Source organism: Entelurus aequoreus, linkage group LG06 (genome assembly GCF_033978785.1).
Source record: "Entelurus aequoreus isolate RoL-2023_Sb linkage group LG06, RoL_Eaeq_v1.1, whole genome shotgun sequence".
NCBI classification, from domain to species: Eukaryota; Metazoa; Chordata; class Actinopteri; order Syngnathiformes; family Syngnathidae; genus Entelurus; species Entelurus aequoreus.
Window position 1 is genome coordinate 34,825,104 of NC_084736.1, and position 19,567 is coordinate 34,844,670.

The 19,567-nt window shown below is 43.7% G+C and overlaps 1 protein-coding gene across 1 annotated transcript in view; it reads left to right on the forward strand.

Moving 5' to 3' along the window:
• The window catches only part of nbr1b (NBR1 autophagy cargo receptor b), a 126,911-nt gene extending 111,507 nt beyond the window's left edge, over positions 1-15,404 (forward strand). The window contains exons 19-24 of the mRNA XM_062050609.1: positions 1,964-2,212; positions 2,374-2,459; positions 2,542-2,620; positions 6,161-6,238; positions 6,605-6,620; positions 12,983-15,404. Of these exons, the coding sequence (XP_061906593.1) occupies positions 1,964-2,212; positions 2,374-2,459; positions 2,542-2,620; positions 6,161-6,238; positions 6,605-6,620; positions 12,983-13,156 (682 nt within the window). The 3' untranslated portion in view covers positions 13,157-15,404. The remainder of the gene's footprint in view (positions 1-1,963; positions 2,213-2,373; positions 2,460-2,541; positions 2,621-6,160; positions 6,239-6,604; positions 6,621-12,982) is intronic.
• The last annotated feature ends 4,163 nt before the right edge of the window (positions 15,405-19,567 follow it).

Consider the following 19,567-nt stretch of genomic DNA (forward strand, 5'->3'; position numbering starts at 1 on the left):
GGACACATTATTAGTTTACCTTTATCACTGGGGGTTTTAGACACCCTCATCAAAGGTGGCCAGCTCCAGGGTGATCAAGCCTGAGCCTGTGTCCCATGCCTGGGTGGGGCCAGTGGGCAGAGGGTTTGGGGTCAATGAGCGGGTCTTGTTGCTGTTTTGTGAGCCCAACAATGATCTGTGCGCTTGACCTTATGCCACTGGCTGCTTCTTTCAGCTGCTTCAGAGACTGCTCTGTTTGACGCAGAGACTGTCCATGGATGCCAAGGTCTTTCAACAGCCTGATGGTTGAAGAAGCCACAAAACCTCTGCATCCCGCTTCAGCTGGATAGACTTTGGCCTTCTTTCCTCTCTGCTGCCAGGTCTGTGTAGTGCAGTTTCTTGCGTTCACAGGCCTCTCGGGTTGAGTCCTCCCATGAAACTGTGAGCTCTACGACGTTGAACGTCTTCAGTTAGGGGGCCGTAGTACTACGTCTGGCCTGAGCTTGGTGGTTGCAATCTCAGGTGGAAAAATGTGTTACTGGCCAATATCAACTAGCATTTCCCAATCCCGGTCCACGGTAAGTTGTCCAGCTTCTGGTTTGGTAAGAGAATGTTTGGGCTTTTGCTTCCCCTTTCAGGTGAATGTTGGCACTCTGGTCCTATTAGTTGCTCTCAAGGCATTGAGTTAATAGTATTCCTCTTGCGCTCGAGGGCTGCTGCCAGCCTCTTGAGGACCTGATTGGGCCTCCAGGTGTAACAGAGGCTTGTCTTACAACCTGTCGATATGTGTTGGAGAGTCGCTGGGTTTGGGCAGAGGCTGCAGGTGAGGTCCACACCATGGGTCCACGGGAGCACTTCATGTGTAGCTCTAAAAACGAAGTTGATAAAGCCATTTCCCAGAGCTGCTTTCAAGTGAGGTCTCTCCTCTCCAAGTCTTCCCACCTCATCTGTTGTCCCTGCTTAGCAAGAGAGACCGCCTTAGTGCTTCTTCTCCTGCACCTCCTCGACCACCATTTTCCACCTCTGTGAAGTAGAAGCCTTACGTCAACTTGCCCTAATTCCTTGCGTTATCCTTTGCAGTGACTGGGGTGCTGATGTTCTGTCAACTTTTGTATTTGTTCGTCGCTGTGCTTCAATTGACTGACTTGACTAGTTGCTTTGTGAGAAGCACTGGTCAATGTGAGGCCCTTGTCTCTGCTCTCTAAAGCAGCCTCTCTTTCCTTAGTGGATTCTCAGTTCCCTGGATGGGGTTATCTTTGCCATAAGTGCGACCATAAGTGTACAGCTTGTTGTTTCATGTGCCGTGCTCATGCTCATATCCGTTCCTGGGTCTGTCTGTAGCTGTTGTCAATCTTTGAGCCATCTTGCACCTCCGCAAGCTCTAGGGGTATTTTCGTTTCTTTACTTTTTTAGTCTCCAAGAAACTGAGACAGGAAAGAAGGATCTGTATTGTCATTGCACAAGTCCAACAAAATGTCACGTTCAGCACAAACTTGTCCAAGATTAGACGAACATCGTAGAGCGTAACAGAACAGGAATACTGATGGGATGCACTTACGGCGCCCCATAAAAAGTTGGCGACTGCTGTCATGGGTAGCGAGCCCAGCTTCAGTAAGGTCTATGTCTTCCAGTCAGATGTGTCTCCAATTTATCTTACAGACTGTTAGTGAGGTCCTGGTCCTTGTTCCTGAGGCTTGCGTTGTACCATCTAACCAGGCTTTTGACAGGTTGCTGCGACACCATTGGTATTGGGTCAACCAATGCAGAACCTCACCTTTTTAGACTCTCCCTTAACTTCTGAGATGCTTCGTAACTTGTTTGGCTTGATTTTTTTTTATATGGGCAATGTAAGTGTGTACTACAAATACATGTAGTTTTACAGCCCAAGTGTGTACTACAGTGTAGACCGTGACTATATGTGTTTTGCACTGATTAATGGACACCTGGTGGAACTTGATTGTTAATGTTGGTCATCCTGTTACAGCTCTGCTCTGTCACAACCTGGGGACATCCCAGCCAGCAACCCCCCAGAGCCAGAAGCCCAGACCTCGGAACTTGCGGGGAACAACCCCCAGGAAGAAGAAGAGGCGCATGAGACCACAGCTCCAGAGATGGATTCGGAGACGTTGGGCAACAGCAGCGCTAACGACATGCTTTGCACATCTCAGACACTTGATGACGAGCCGCTGACACCTGAGGTGCTGATGCCGCCTACAGCCGTCCTCACACCGAGGTCAGCAGGATTGGTCATGAAGAAGAATACTTCCATAAGAATACTTCATAGCATGAATGGTCATTCAGAAGAATACTGCTATGATTGTTAAGATTGAATTGTATGCCAGATATTCTGCTCGGCATGCATGAAGGTTAAACTATGCTGCCTGGTGTCCACAGTCCAGACAGTTTTGGGAAAGCAGCAGGAGAAGAAGGTGCAGCTGAGGAAGAAACAGAGGAGTGTGAACTCTATCAAACTCATGATAGTAAGTATTATGTTTCATGTATCTGTAGTATGAAGTTGTATCCTTGAATTCTAATTCATTTGATCTGGGTTTTTTCTTACAGCATCTAGTGTGGAAAAGAAAGAGTCAGATGTTTCTCAAGCCACGGCAGACCCTGATGAAGACAGAACTGAGGACCCCAGGTTAGAAAGAAACACTCCTTTCACTAAATTAGTCAAATTGGTTGGTTGGTGTGAAGTCCAAGTGTCCATGCACTCTCTCTAATGCGCCTATTGGTCATACGCCGTGTGCCTCCGTACAGTGGGGGGCGCTTATCTCCTTTTAGCACGGATAAATATATTGCTTTGCCGGCTGACCTATGACTATTTACTAGCCTCTGTGTCTCCTTACAATTTACCAGCCGAGCTCTGTGGTACGTAATGTCCGCTGTAATATTGGCACAAATATTAGGTCTCCAGTGGGTATGTTGACATTCAATAGCAGACAGCATCAAGAAATGGTCTTGGATTGACGCTACCAACATGACGCTACCAACATGGCGCTAAAAAGAAGGTATCTGGGGGGATGCAGCTCTAAAGCAAAGAAAGACTGGGGATAGAGTTTGTTTGAAGGAATTTTTGGATGGAGAATCATGGAAACTTTGAATGTCTCAGAGGTCATTCAAAAGGCTCGGTAGGTTGATGGAAGGAATTTGAAATCCGAAGGAAAAGACCATTTGTGTCCTGACTGATACTGTTCCAGATGAAGGTTTGCAATGTTCTGGACTATCTTGTGTCCTGACTGATACTGTTCCAGGTGAAGGTTTGCAATGTTCTGGACTATCTCGTGTCCCGACTTATACTGTTCCAGATGTAGGTTTGCAATGTTCTGGACTATCTTGTTTCCCGACTGATACTGTTTCAGATGAAGGTTTGCAATGTTCTGGACTATCTTGTGTCCCGACTGATACTGTTCCAGATGAAGGTTTGTAATGCTCTGGACTATCTTTTGTCCTGACTGATACTGTTCCAGATGAAGGTTTGCAATGTTCTGCACTATCTTGTGTCCTGACTGATACTGTTCCAGATGAAGGTTGTTACTGTTGTGGACTATCTTGTGTCCCGACTGCTCCTGTTCCAGATGAAGGTTTGCAATGTTCTGGACTATCTTGTGTCCCGACTGATACTGTTCCAGATGAAGGTTTGCAATGTTGTGGACTACCTTGTGTCCTGACTGATACTGTTCCAGATGAAGGTTTGCAAAGTTCTTGACTATCTTGTGTACTGACTGATACTGTTCCAGATGAAGGTTTGCAATGTTGTGGACTATCTTGTGTCCCGACTGATACTGTTTCAGTTAAAGGTTTGCAATGTTCTGGACTATTTTTTGTCCCGACTGATACTGTTCCAGATGAAGGTTTGTAATGTTCTGGACTATCTTGTGTACCGATGGATACTGTTTCAGATGAAGGTTTGCCATGTCCTGGACTATCTTGTGTCCTGACTGATACTGTTCCAGATAAAGGTTGTTATTGTTGTGGACTATCTTGTGTCCCGACTGATACTGTTTCAGATGAAGGTTTGCAATGTTCTGGACTATCTTGTGTCTCGACTGATACTGTTCCAGATGAAGGTTTGCAATGCTAGTCTGGACTATCTTGTGTCCTGACTGATACTGTCTAGATCAAGATTTCCAATGTTCTGCACTATCTTGTGTCCTGATTGATATTGTTCCAGATGAAGGTTGTTACTGTTGTGGACTATCTTGTGTCCCGACTATTACTGTTCCAGCCGAAGGTTTGCAATGTTGTGGACTATCTTGTGTGCCACCTGATACTTTTCCAGATAGAGGTTTGCAATGTTCTGGACTATCTTGTGTCCTGACTGATACTGTTCCAGATGAAGGTTTGCAATGTTGTGGTCTATCTTGTGTCCTGACTGATACTGTTCCAGATGAAGGCCGTTATTGTCCTGGACTATCTTGTGTCCCGACTGATACTGTTTCAGTTGAAGGTTTGCAATGTGCTGGATTGATCTTGTGTCTCGACTGATACTGTTCCAGAAGAACGTTTGCAATGTCCTGGAGTATCTTGTGTCCTGACTTATACTGTTCCAGGTGAAGGTTTGCAATGTTGTGACTATCTTTTGTCCTGTCTGATACTGTTCCAGGTGAAGGTTTGCAATGTCCTGGACTATCTTGTGTCCCGACTGATACTGTTTCAGATGAAGGTTTGCAATGTTCTGGACCCCCGGCAACTTTGTGACTTTATTGGACGCAGCCCCGGAAGTAAATGGGGGGAAGAAATTTGGCGTGACAGCTGCAGCAGCGCCTGATGAATAATTGCCTGTTTCAAAGAGTGCTGCTCGTTTTTCGTATGTGGGTTGTCACATATGCATGTACACTAGATGGCAGTGTTGCCCTGTTTGAGACTGTCACAGCATTGCTGTTTACGGCAGACGACCTGCTTTACGGTATGACAAAAACGTGACTGTTGTTGTTGTGTGATGTTGCAGCACTGGTTGGGCGTTCATGAAAACTGCCTACAATAAACCCACCTAAAGAAACAAAGAACTCGCCCTCGATCATTCACATGGGTAACAACATTTAACTATGTATTTTTTTTTCTGAATTGGTTCAACCGCCACCCGCCTGAATCTATTTTTTTCGTCATTCATCCGCCCGACCCGCGGATTACCCGCGGACTCCGCAGGTGTGCCCGCTAACCGCGCATCTCTATTGTGGACTATCTTGTGTGCCAACTGATACTGTTCCAGATGAAGGTTTGCAATGTTGTGGACTACCTTGTGTCCTGACTGGTATTGTTCCAGGTGAAGGTTTGCAATGTTCTGGACTATATTGTGTCCTGACTGATACTGTTCCAGATGAACGTTTGCAATGTGCTGGACTATTTTGTGCCCTGACTGACACTGTTCCAGATGAAAGTTTGCAATGATCTGGACTATATTGTGTCCTGACTGATACTGTTCCAGAAGAAGGTTTGCAATGTCCTGGACTATTTTGTGTCCCGACTGATACTGTTCCAGATGAAGGTTTGCAATGTTGCAGACTATCTTGTGTCCTGACTCATACTGTTCCAGATGAAGGTCTGCCAGCAACATACTCAGGTTGTGTTATTTTCTTATTATGGGATATTTTAAATAACACAACCTGTACTGTGGAATAATATCATTTAATGTGGACAGCAAAACGAGGTCTACGAGTATAAATATCTGGGGATCTTGTTCCTGGGTGAGGGAAGGCTAGTGTCTGCAGCAGTACTGTACTGATCCAGTAGACAAAGCTCTCCATGTACTGGTCCTTCTGCAGTACGTTCCTCACCTATGCTCACCAGCTTTGGGCACTGACTGATCCTCTTCGCCGGTTTAGATGGATTTGGAAACCCTGATGCCTCCTGGACGTTTCCCAGGTGACATGTTCATACCCCGTTGTGGACCTTTGGCCTGGGAGCTCCAGAAAGAGGTGTCCAGGGACTGGGATGTCTGGACTTCGCAATCCAGACCTAGACAAGTAGAAGAAAATGCTAAATAATGGTCAGGCAGCTCCATGAACTAAGTTACTGATAGTCAAGTATCAAGTCAAGAAAAAGGAGACTTGGAGAGGATGAAATGTGAAAGTACTTGTGCTCCACAATCTTGTCTAAAGAAGACTGGCAAGTTGAAGCATGAGAAGAAGAATGTCCTCTGAAGCACACAGGTGAGAGCTCTCTTGTCACCTGTGTTCAGGGATGCAGGTGTGACCAGTGACCTGGTCAAAGGAGCTCTGTCGGTCGCTGCCTCCGCCTACAAAGCTCTCTTCACTGGACAAGCCCCACTCAGGTACTTTCACACTTTCACTGGACAAGGCCCCACTCAGGTACTTTCACACTTTCACTGGACAAGGCCCCACTCAGATACTTTCACACTTTCACTGGACAAGGCCCCACTCAGGTACTTTCACACTTTCACTGGACAAGGCCCTACTCAGGTACTTCATACTTTCACCGGACAAGGCCCCACTCAGGTACTTTCACCCTTTCACTGGACAAGACCCCACTCAGGTACTTCATACTTTCACTGGACAAGGCCCCACTCAGGTACTTTCACACTTTCACTGGACAATGCCCCACTCAGGTACTTCATACTTTCACTGGACAAGGCCCCACTCAGGTACTTTCACTCTTTCACTGAACAAGGCCCCACTCAGGTACGTCACACTTTCACTGGACAAGGCCCCACTCAGGTACTTCACACTTTCACTGGTCAAGGCCCCACTCAGTTACTTTCACACTTTCATTGGACAAGGCCCCACTCAGGTACTTCATACTTTCACTGGACAAGGCCCCACTCAGGTACTTTCACACTTTCACTGGACAAAGCCCCACTCAGGTACTTCATACTTTCACTGGACAAGGCCCCACTCAGGTACTTCATACTTTCAGGTGGAACACACACATGTGGAATATTGTATCAAGCCAACAACCACTACACACTAGGGTTGTACGGTATACCCTTACTAGTATAGGATACCGCTACTAGTATAGTATACCGCTACTAGCATAGGATACTGGTACTAGTATAGGATACCACTACTAGTATAGGATACCGCTACTAGTATAGTATACCGGTAAAAGCATAGGATACCACTGCATGTATAGTATACCGCTACTAGTATAGGATACCACCTCACTCCTACCCACTTCTCCAAAGTGGGCTGGCTCAAGGTGGAGGACAGAGTTAAACAACTTGCACTGAGCCTAGTCTATAAAATCCGCTACACCTCCCTGATACCGAAGTACATGTCAAACTACTTCCTTAACGTAAATGACCGCCATAACCACAACACCAGGGGGTGCTCCACTAACCACGTTAAACCCAGATTCCGAACTAACAAAGGTCTTAACTCATTCTCTTTCTATGCCACATCAATGTGGAATGCGCTCCCAACAGGTATAAAAGAAAGGGCATCTCTATCCTCCTTCAAAACCGCTATAAAAGTTCACCTCCAGGCAGCTACAACCCTAAACTAACACCCTCCCCGGATTGCTAATAATCAAATGTAAACAATCAAATGCAGTTTCTTTTTCTTATGCCTTCTGATCTCTCTCTCTCTCTCTCTCTCTCTCTCTCTATGTCCACTACTTGATGTCCATATCCCACCCCCCCCCCCCACCCCACCCCCCCTCCACACTCCTGATTGTAAATAATGGTTAGATGGATATCTTGTGTGATGACTGTATTATGATGATAGTATATATGATAGTGTATATCTGTATCATGAATCAATTTAAGTGGACCCCGACTTAAACAAGTTGAAAAACTTATTCGGGTGTTACCATTTAGTGGTCAATTGTACGGAATATGTACTTCACTGTGCAACCTACTAATAAAAGTCTCAATCAATCAATCAATCAATACCGCTACTAGTATAGTATACCGCTACTAGTATAGTATACTGGTACTAGTATAGGATACCACTACTAGTACAGAATACCCCTACTAGTATAGGATACCGCTACTAGTATATTATACTGGTACTAGTATAGGATACCGCTACTAGTATATTATACCACTACTAGTATAGGATACCACTACTAGTATAGTATACCAGTACTAGTATAGGATACAGGTACTAGTATAGTATACCGGTACTAGTATAGGATACAGATACTAGTAGAGTATACCGGTACTAGTAGAGTATATCGGTACTAGTATAGGATACTGGTACTAGTGTATGATACCGCTACTATTAACATATACCGATACTAGTATAGGATACCGCTACTATTAACATATACCGATACTAGTATAGGATACCGCTACTAGTATAGTATACTGGTACTGGTATAGGATACCTCTACTAGTATAGTATACCTCTACTAGTATAGGATACCGCTACTAGTATAGTATACCGGTACTAGTATAGGATACCGCTACTAGTATTGTATACTGCTACTAGTATAGGATACCCCTACTAGTATAGGATACCGCTACTAGTATAGTATACCTGTACTAGGATAGGATACCGCTACTAGTAGAGTATACCGACCTACTACACACGCATGTATTCAACAATGTAACATGTGTGTGTCCTACTATCAATCCTGCAGGAAATGATGACTGTTTATGTCGCATACAATACAACATGTAGAACCAACTAGTTTGGAGTTTCAGTCCAAGTACAAGTGAAGTATGTTCTTGAGTACCTACTAAAGTGTCCAAGTACAAGTGAAGTATGTCCTAAAGTACCTACTAAAGTACAAGTGATGTATGTTCTTGAGTACCTACTAAAGTGTCCAAGTACAAGTGAAGTATGTCCTTGAGTACCTACTAAAGTACAAGTGAAGTATGTTCTTGAGTACCTACTAAAGTGTCCAAGTACAAGTGAAGTATGTTCTTGAGTACCAACTAAAGTGTCCAAGTATAAGTGAAGTATGTTCTTGAGTACCTACTAAAGTGTCCAAGTACAAGTGAAGTATGTTCTTGAGTACCTACTAAAGTGGCCAAATACAAGTGAAGTATTTCCTTGAGTACCTACTAAAGTACAAGTGAAGTATGTTCTTGAGTACTTACTAAAGTACAAGTGAAGTATGCCCTTGAGTACCTACTAAAGTACAAGTGAAGTATGTTCTTGAGTACCTTCTAAACTACAAGTGAAGTATGTTCTTGAGTACCTACTAAAGTGTCCAAGTACAAGTGGTGTATGTTCTTGAGCAGTGTTGGGACTAACTTACTGTAATGCCGTTAGTTTCGGCGGTAACTAGTAATCTAACACGTTATTTTTTATATTCAGTAACTCAGTTACCGTTACTACATGATGCGTTACTGCGTTATTTTACGTTACTTTTTATGTAGTATAAAGTGTTTTATCGGAGCGCTACAGTGTCATCGTTCTGATTCTTCGGAGAAGAGAGACATGCGCTCTGCGTGTGTCTGGGTGTGGGTGTGCATGTGAGTGTGGGGGGGGGGGGGGGGGGTGTCTGATCATGGCGGAACCAGAAGTCGAGTTTGTTAACATGGAGATATTTTCACTACTTTTCTTTTGTCGAGCACAAAGAAAATAACATTTTAGTTAAATGTAAATTGTGCTTTGGATCAAAGATCCCATCTACTGCCCAAAACAGCAATTCAAATCTGCTGAAACAAGCTACATAAGCAACATGCTTCGACGAAGCTAGTAAAGAGAGACAGAGACTCCAATGCCACTTCACCTCCACTACCACCACTTAAGGATTAACTCTGCCTCTGCTCATCATTCAGCACTGAAAGTACACACTCTTGTCAATCAATGTTCCCTCTAATTGTTCATGTGTGAGCAAATGCAAAAACTCCCTGAGCATTCAGTGGAGCCCATGTGAGCAACATCAGACGTGCACACTGTGGCTACACCAGCAGCACACCTGTCCCAAACCTGACTAAATAACAAGTTCAATCTCCATCCATCTAACCATTTTCTACCGCTTGTACCTTTAGGGGTCGCTGGAGCCTATCTCAGCTGCATTCGGGCGGAAGGCGGGGTACACCCTCACAACATCGCAGGGCCAACACAGATAGACAGACAACATTTTCTTATTATTATAATCAAATGACAGCAGTCATTTCCATTTCTAATATAAGTGTTTAGGCCCACTTACAATGACAATAACAAAAAATATTGTTTTTCATGAACTGTGTACTTGTATTGTTTGTCTGGGTGGAGGTCCTGCTTTGGAAATAATTTGTACCCCTTTCAGACATTGCATTTAGTTCCCATTAAAACATTCACATGTTGCACAATTAGATGTAAGCAGGGGATCATGTGTACATTCCTGCAACTTCCTGTTTGTAAAAAATATATTTTTATTAGTATTTATTTAATATACTAACAGCATTTAATGATTAATATTTATAAATTAAGATTCCTAATAAATGACACTAGAATAAGCACACATTTGATTGGTAAATCATAGTGTAACGACCTGGAATGACACTTTATGTGTGGTGTTGGAGTTGTCCGACTTTTTGTGTGTCTGTAAACGCATCACTGGCTAAGTGCCATATGTGCATGTGTTGGCGCAAGTGAGAAAGAGCGAGCGGCTGCTGTTGATATAACAAAGTTGCTTTTGGTCTGGTTTGTACTGCAGAAAATTACCACTTTTGCTAGATATCATTTTTTTTACTAATGTTTTGGGGATGTGTTTATGGCCGACAATAAAGAGTTTTGCTCAGTAAAGTGATGGATGGAATTCATGTCCTCAAAGCGTCTCGACAGACGTTACAATATTTGAACAAGGATGACGAAAAGTGTTTTCTCTGTCGTGTCCGTGTCGTGTCGAAAATTGTTGTAATGCGTTTGTTGTAATGCGCTTATTTTTTTATTTTTGATTGATTTGATTTTGTGCATGGCATAGATTTGCCGTGCGCAGAGGACGCTTGAGCAGAGCGGAATTGCACAGGCGCACCTTAGAGGGAACGTTGCTGTCAATTCTCTTATATACTCTTTCATTCTAGACTTCTAGAGTGTTTGATTATCAAACCACTCTAATTGTATAGACTATAAAGTTCACAAACATAAAGTGGGATCCTAGTGGGCCAGGCCAATCCTTATCTCTAAACTAAAACTGGGGAAATGTGTAGAGTGTTCTGGGCTTCAGACATGATTTTGTGTCAGAATTCCTTGAGGAAAAAATGCCTGGTTAGGCTTTGTGTATGTAGTGTGTGCCTTTCTTGCTTTACAGCTATGTTGTTATTATGCTGTTTGTTACTTATGTATGTTATGTTGCAGCTATTTAAAATAGTTGTGTCAATTTGTTCTGGCCTGAAACAAATTGGCCTTTGAAACATATCTTTGTCTTTGTGTGTTGTATGTAGACCACATTGCTTAGCAGAGTTCAGTGATGCAAATGCATGTCAAATTGATCAACAGATTGTATTATTCTTCAGTGCAATAACAGTACTGACATGAAGGCTAAAAGGCCATTAATGGGAGCTTTAAAAAAAAAAAAAGAAGTAACTAAATAGTTACTTTTCACAGTAACGCATTCCTTTTTGGTGTAAGTAACTGAGTTCGTAACTGAGTTACATTTGAAATTAAGTAACTAGTAACTGGTTTTCAGTAACTAACCCAACACTGTTCTTGAGTACCTACTAAAGTGTACAAGTACAAGTGAAGTATTTCTTTGAGTACCTACTAAAGTACAAGTGAAGTATGTTCTTGAGTACCTACTAAAGTACAAGTGAAGTATGTCCTTGAGTACCTACTAAAGTACAAGTGAAGTATGTTCCTGAGTACCTACTAAAGATTCCAAGTACAAGTGAAGTATGTTCTTCAGTACCTACTAAAGTACAAGTGAAGTATGTTCTTGAGTACCTACTTAAGTACAAGTGAAGTATGTTCCTGAGTGCCTACTAAAGAGTCTAAGTACAAGTGAAGTATGTTCTTGAGTACCTACTAAAGTACAAGTGAAGTAGGTTCTTGAGTACCTACTAAAGTACAAGTGAAGTATGTTTTTGAGTACCTACTAAAGTACAAGTGAAGTATGTTCTTGAGTACCTACTAAAGTGTCCAAGTACAAGTGAAGTATGTTCTTGAGTACATACTAAAGTAAAAGTGAATTATGTTCTTGAGTACCTACTAAAGTACAAGTGAATTATGTTCTTGAGTACCTACTAAAGTACAAGTGAAGTATGTTCTTGATTACCTACTAAAGTACAAGTGAAGTATGTTCTTGATTACCTACTAAGTACAAGTGAAGTATGTTCTTGAGTACCTACTAAAGTACAAGTGAAGCATGTTCTTGAGTACCTACTGAAGTACAAGTGAAGTATGTTCTTGAGTACCTACTAAAGTGTCCATGTACAAGTGAAGTATGTTCTTGAGTACCTCCTTAAATACAAGTGAAGTATGTTCCTGAGTACCTACTAAAGAGTCCAAGTACAAGTGAAGTATGTTCTTGAGTACCTACTACAGTACAAGTGAAGTATGTTCTTGAGTACCTACTAAAGTGCAAGTGAAGTATGTTCTTTAGTACCTACTAAAGTACAAGTGAAGTATGTTATTGAGTACCTACTAAAGTACAAGTGAAGTATGTTCTTGAGTGCCTACTAAAGTACAAGTGAAGTATGTTCTTGATTACCTACTAAAGTACAAGTGAAGTATGTTCTTGAGTACCTATTAAAGTACAAGTGAAGTATGTTCTTGATTACCTACTAAAGTACAAGTGAAGTATGTTCTTGAGTACCTATTAAAGTACAAGTGAAGTATGTATCTGAGTACCTACTAAAGTACAAGTGAAGTATGTTCTTGAGTACCTACTAAAGTACAAGTGAAGTATGTTCTTGAGTACCTACTGAAGTACAAGTGAAGTATGTTCTTGAGTACCTACTGAAATGTCCAAGTACAAGTGAAGTATGTTCTTGAGTACCTCCTTAAGTACAAGTGAAGTATGTTCCTGAGTACCTACTAAAGAGTCCAAGTACAAGTGAAGTATGTTCTTGAGTATTTACTAAAGTACAAGTGAAGTATGTTCTTGAGTACCTACTAAAGTACAGGTGAAGTATGTTCTTGAGTACCTACTAAAGTTTTGTCAGCCCCCAGTGGACCAGTGGACCCAGGACACCATGATGGCCGTGCTGCTGGAGATGGGCTTTGGTGACCGGCCCCTGAACCAGCGCCTGCTGCACCAACACCAGTACCACCTGTTGGACGTGGTCAACGAGCTGGTGCAGCTGACTGACAGTGACTGCTACTCCACACCTTACTGACGCCACACAAGTGTGATGCAGGTGTGACACAGGTGTAGTCACAATCTTATTCCAAAATGGAAGACCTTGGTTCTTGTCCTGGTAATGACCATGTGAAAAGTTGTTTTAATTGTTGCAAATGTAGAAAAACTCAAAAAAGACATGTGTTCAGATCTTCTGCTCAGTACTTCGTCGATGCACCTTGGGCGGCAAGTCTTTTTGAACAACCTTGGCACACCTATCTTTGGGCACTTTCTCTCTTTCCTCTTTGCAGCATCTCTCAAGATCCATCAGGTTGGATGAAATGTTGGTTTTCATGCAGGACGTCTCTGTACATTGCTGCATTCGTCTTTCCCTCCATCCTGACTAGTCTAACAGTTCCTGGCTCTGAAAAGCAACCCCAGAGCATGATGCTGCCTCCAGCATGCTTGACTGTAGGGATGGTATTGGATCTGGTTTCCTCCACACATCCACACCAAAGACTTCAATCTGTGTCTCATCAGACCAGAGGATTTATTTCCTCCTGGTCTGAGAGTCTTTCAGGTGCAAAATTTTGACCAAGAAATGTCTTCCGTCTGGGCCTGATTGGTTTATTTTCCTTTTGGAAGGTTCTCCTCTCTCCACAGAGGAATGCTGTAGCTCTGACAGAGTGACCATGGTCTTGGTCACCTCCCTGACTAGGGTCCTTCTCCCCTGATCACTCAGCTCTAGGAAGAGTCCTGGTGGTTCCAAACTTCTTCCATTTTTGGATGACGGAGACCTTCAAGGCCGCAGATCTATGCCTGAGGTCTACAGACAGTTCCTTGGACTTCCTTCTTGGTTTGTGCTCTGCATGGGACCTTATATATAGACAGCTGTGTCCGACCAACAGAATTTAGCACAGGTGGACTCCACTGAAGCTGTAAGAACATCTCAAGGAGGACTAGTTGCACCTTTTCAGCTTCAAGGCCCAGGCTGTGAATAATGATGTCATTTCCATCCATCCATCCATTTTCTACCGCTTGTCCCTTTCGGGGTCGCGGGGGGTAGCTGGAGCCTATCTCAGCCGCATGTAATTTCTTCCTTGTTTATTTACATTTGCAAAAAAAAAACTTTTCACATTGTCATGATGAGGTATTGTGTGTAGAATTTTGAGGACAAAAATGAATGTGTTCCTTTTTGGACATAAATGTGAAAATGTGGGGAATGTGAAGCAATGCCAATACGTTATCATGGGGGTCTCAGCAGGGGTCCAAGCACCAATACGTTATCATGGGGGTCTCAGCAGGGGTCCAAGCACCAATACGTTATCATGGGGGTCTCAGCAGGGGTCCAAGCACCAATATGTATCATGGGGGTCTCAGCAGGGGTCCAAGCACTTTTCAGTGCCTCTTGTCTTGAAACGCTTCCCTGAAGTAGTTTTTTTTTTTTTACTTCTTTTATCTTCACTCCACTCACTTGAGAAAGACACACAGACACACACTCACAGACACACACACACACACTAGGTGTATTCATTGTACAAAAAAAGATGATTTTACTTCAATGAACTTATCGCTGATGAATTTGATTTGAAAGTGTTTATTATTTCTGATTTGTTTTGTAGTAAACATTCTGGTAGTGACGTCTGTGGAAACAACACAATCATTTTGGTACAAAGAAGTCTTATTTGTAAAAGCACTTTATGTATTACACTGTATGTAATATGTATTACACTGTATGTAATATGTATTACACTGTATGTAATATGTAGAATTACACTGTATGTAATATATGTAGTATTACACTGTATGTAATATGTAGTATTACATACATATGTAGTATTACACTGTATGTAATATGTATTACACTGTATGTAATATGTAATATTACACTGTATGTACTATGTAGTATTACACTGTATGTAATATGTAGTATTACATACATATGTAGTATTACACTCTATGTAATACATAGTATTACTTACATATGTAGTATTACACTGTATATAATATGTAGTATTACACTGTATGTAATATGTAGTATTGCACTGTATGTAATATGTATTACTTTATGTTGTGGGGGATGTGTTGTATTGTTCTGTCTGATATTTGTTGACTTTATTTAATGATGCTGACAAATAATCCTAGTTAGTAATGACAATAAGGAATTATTAGTCATCATAATAATGAGTTATTAGTAATCACAATAAAGAGTTATTAGTAATCACAATAAAGAGTTATTACACTGAATGATAACAAATGGAATGAATGGCACACTCCTAATAAAATACTACTGACTATACGTAGTGCTTGTGTCCTTTACTGCTTGTTGTCAATGATTTACTCACTGTGACTATTAGTAGTCACTATTAGTAGTGGCAGTTAGTAGGGACTAATAGTGACTAATAGAAGTGACTATTTTAGTGACTGTTAGTAGTGACTATTTTAGTGACTATTAGTAGTGACTATTTGTGCTGACGCAGAGCCCAGCCATGGTGCAGGAGCGGGAGCTAGCTCGGGGACCAGCCTGGGAGCTGGTGCTGACTCGGGGGCCAGCCTGGGAGCTGGTGCTGACTCGGGGGCCATCCTGGGAGCTGGTGCTGACTCGGGGGCCAGCCTGGGTGCTGGTGCTGGTACAGGGACCAGCCTGGATGCTGGTGCTGGTACAGGGACCAGCCTGGGTGCTGAGTCAGGGACCAGTTCTGGAGCATGTGCTGGGTCGGGGACCAATTCTGGAGCGTGTGCTGGTAGTTTGGTTGGTGGGTGCGGCCAGGCAAACCGAAAGACCGGTGGTAGCAGTCTTGCTGGCCGCAGCTGTGCTACCCCAACAGCACAGCTGTCAGTACCATCCCCTCTGACAGCTGATGCCAGACGCTTCCTGCACACTGAGGAGCAGTCACTAAGGGTGGGAGGCGGGCGGTCAGGCGACGGGTAAATTCCTCCATCCCCATATGGGGTATAAACATTCCCTTGAAAGAATGAGGAGGGCTACAAAAATTATCCAGGGTGGAGTGAAAAGAAAAATACATGGTGAGTGGGGCAAAAAGAAAAAAAAAGTCACGGGGGGCAGGACTAACATCAGGGCTAAAGGAAAACTGTGCTGTCAGGTCCTTGTAATTCATTTGGCCAGAACATACTGTTATGTTTTGAGGAGGGAGTTGACGGCACAGACACAAGGGGGCGATGTTGATATATGTATTTTGTTATATATATATATATATATATATATGTATTAGAGATGCGCGGATAGGCAATTATTTCATCTGCAACCGCATCACAAAAGTCGTCATGCACCCGAACTAACATTTTATTAAAACCACAACCGCCCGCCACCCGCCACCCACCCGTTGTTATATATCTAATATAGACGATGCAAGGCATTAGTGAGGTTAGAAAGCTTTTGCCTGTTAAAGAAAGGAGACTGATCCAATGCAGCAGAGACATTCAATGTGTGCCACGCATTAATATCTCTTGGCCACGCATTAGAGGCTAAGAGATATTAATGCGTGATAATATTATTTAATATTATTATAATATTATTGTCATTTCCATTAAGAAAGTGTTGACTATTATTGTTATTTTTTTTCCCTGGTCTTTTGTATTCCCTGTTTTAGTTTGTCGCGTACCACGTTTGCTGCCGGCGTTGCCATCTTTTTATTTTTTTCTTCTTCTGCTGTTATGTTGTGTTGTGGTGTGCTGTGTCACGCCAAATTTCTTCCCCCTACAAAAACCTTTCCGCCCCCTCCATTTACTTCCGTGGTCATGTTTCCTCTTACGTCATTGACAACGATCGATAGCACTTCGTCTTTGACTGCCCGTCGCTGGAAGGATACTTCGTCTTTGACAGCTGCTGGAATCTGAAGAAATTGATTATTGGTTTTTTTTGTACAGGCGCGAAACAGGACAGTCGCGTGCCGGGTAAGGATCCCCGGCAACTTTGTGACTTTATTGGACGCAGCCCCGGAAGTAAATGGGGGGGGGGGGGGGGGGGGGAGGTAGGGGGGAAGAAATTTGGCGTGACAGCTGCAGCAGTGCCTGATGAATAATTGCCTGTTTCAAAGAGTGCTGCTCGTTTTTCGTATGTGGGTAACAACATTTTTGTTGTGGTTTACTAAGGGGAGGTGACGGCAAACAGGCACCAGGGGGCTGTATGTACAAAAATTTATTATATATATAGACAATATATATATATAATAATAACAATAAACAATACAACTAAACTAAGGAAATAGAGTGTGAACTACAATACAAGAGTGTGTGGTGTAAGACTATGTGTGTAGTTAGCTGAAGTGTGTGTGTTACCAAGTGTTGAACGAGAGATGAGGAAGTCCAGGGGAAGAGGGGAGCCAAGCGAGGGAAGTCAAGGATCGAGGGAGGCAGTCAGTGTCCAGGGGGAGATCCGGGGAAAAGTGAGACGCACAGCTCACTTTCCAGGCGACGGAGGGTACTGCGGGGACACGGGAGAAAACAAGGGACAAGTCAAGCCACTGAGAGGAAAACAAGAATAGAGCATAATCCTTGACGCTTACGGTACACCATGAGAAAACTAAGGTCCCGCGCCAATCCTTGGGTCCACCCTGCCTTTATCCGGCACGCCCTCATCAGTCTCAGGTGTGCAGATAGCCGGTGAGTGTTTGCAGCTGGCGGCTGCTGCAGGGCGGAGACGCGCACGGCGCGTCCCTGGATTTGCGCGGCCGTGGGCGTGTCCCAAGGTGCGCACAGACGGCAGGGGTCTGAGCCGTAACAATTTAACTATGTATATATTTTTCCGAATTGATTCAACCGCCACCCGCCAGAATCTATTTAAAATCTATTTTTTTCGTCATGCATCCGCCCGACCCGCGGATTATCCGCGGACTCCGCGGTTGTGTCCGCAAACCGCGCATCTCTAATATGTATATATAATAATCAACTAAGAAAATATAAACTAAACAAGAGAATGGAGTGTGACTAATCCAAAAGGGGTTTATGTGTGTGTGACTATGTGTGTAATTAATTGTTGTGTATTACCGTGACGTGTTGGGCGAGAGGAGGGACAAAGCAGGAAGAAGGTCCATGAGTCAAGCGGTAGGTCCGTGGGGCAGAGAGGCGTCAAGAGGTCCGTGTGCAAAGCGGAGGTCAAGGATCAAGGGAAGCAGTCCAAAGGGAAAGTGGACACGCACAACTCGATCATGGAAGGCACGGGAAGTACTGCGGGAAGACACAAGGGAGATCAGAACGGGAACTCGGAAGACACAGAGAGAGATAGGCGGACAGCAGGGAAGCCAGACACGGGATGCTTACGACAACAGATGATTACGTTCTGGCGACGGATAGCAGGCTGAGCAGGCTCTTGAAGGCAGGACCTCTCATTAGCGCCAGGTGGGCAGATTGCCGGTGAATGATTGCAGCTGCCGGCTGCTGCAGTGCGGAGACGCGCCCGGCGCGTCCCTAGAAGTATGCGGCCATGGGTGCTCCCGAAGCGTGCTCCCGGAGGCGTAACAAGCAGAGCGCAAAGATGAGGGCGCATTGGAATGTGCCCTAGCCGTGACAATACACTTGTAAAGAACATAATGTCATGGCTGTCTTGAGTTTCCAATCATTTCTACAACTCTTATTTTTTTGTGATAGAGTGATTGGAGCACATACTTGTTGGTCACAAAAAACATTCATGAAGTTTGCTTCTTTTATGAATTTATTATGGGTCTACTGAAAATGTGAGCAAATCTGCTGGGTCAAAAGTATACATACAGCAATGTTAATATTTGCTTACATGTCCCTTGGCAAGTTTCACTGCAATAAGGTGCTTTTGGTAGCCATCCACAAGCTTCTGGCAAGCTTCTTTCCTACAGTCAAGCCCCACCTGGACCCACTCCAATTCGCCTACCGGCCCCGACTGGGAGTGGAGGACGCAGTCATCTACCCGCTGAACCGAGCCCACACCCACCTAGACAAGCCTGCGAGCAGTGTGAGGGTCATGTTTTTTGACTTCTCCAGTGCTTTCGATACCATACGGCCTGGACTACTGGGTGTGAAGTTGGAGACGATGCAGGTGGAGCCCTCCTTGGTGTCCTGGGTTGTTGATTACCTGACTGACAGACCACGGTACGTGCGACTGCAAGACTGTGTGTCTGACAGGCTGGTCAGCAACACCGGGGCCCCGCAGGGCACAGTCCTCTCCCCCTTCCTCTTCACCATCTACACCACCGATTTCCACTATCACTCAGAGTCCTGCCACCTTCAGAAGTTTTCTGATGACTCTGCGATAGTGAGGTGTATTGAGGATGGTGATGATGAGGAATACAGGGCACAGGTAGAGGCCTTTGTCACATGGTGTGGAAAGAAGCACCTCCAGCTCAATGTGACGAAGACCAAGGAGCTGGTTGTGGACCTGGGAAGGAGGAGGAGTACTCCGGCGACCCCTGTTTCCATCAGGGGGGTCGATGTGGACATGGTTGAGGATTATAAATACCTCGGTGTACACATCGACAAC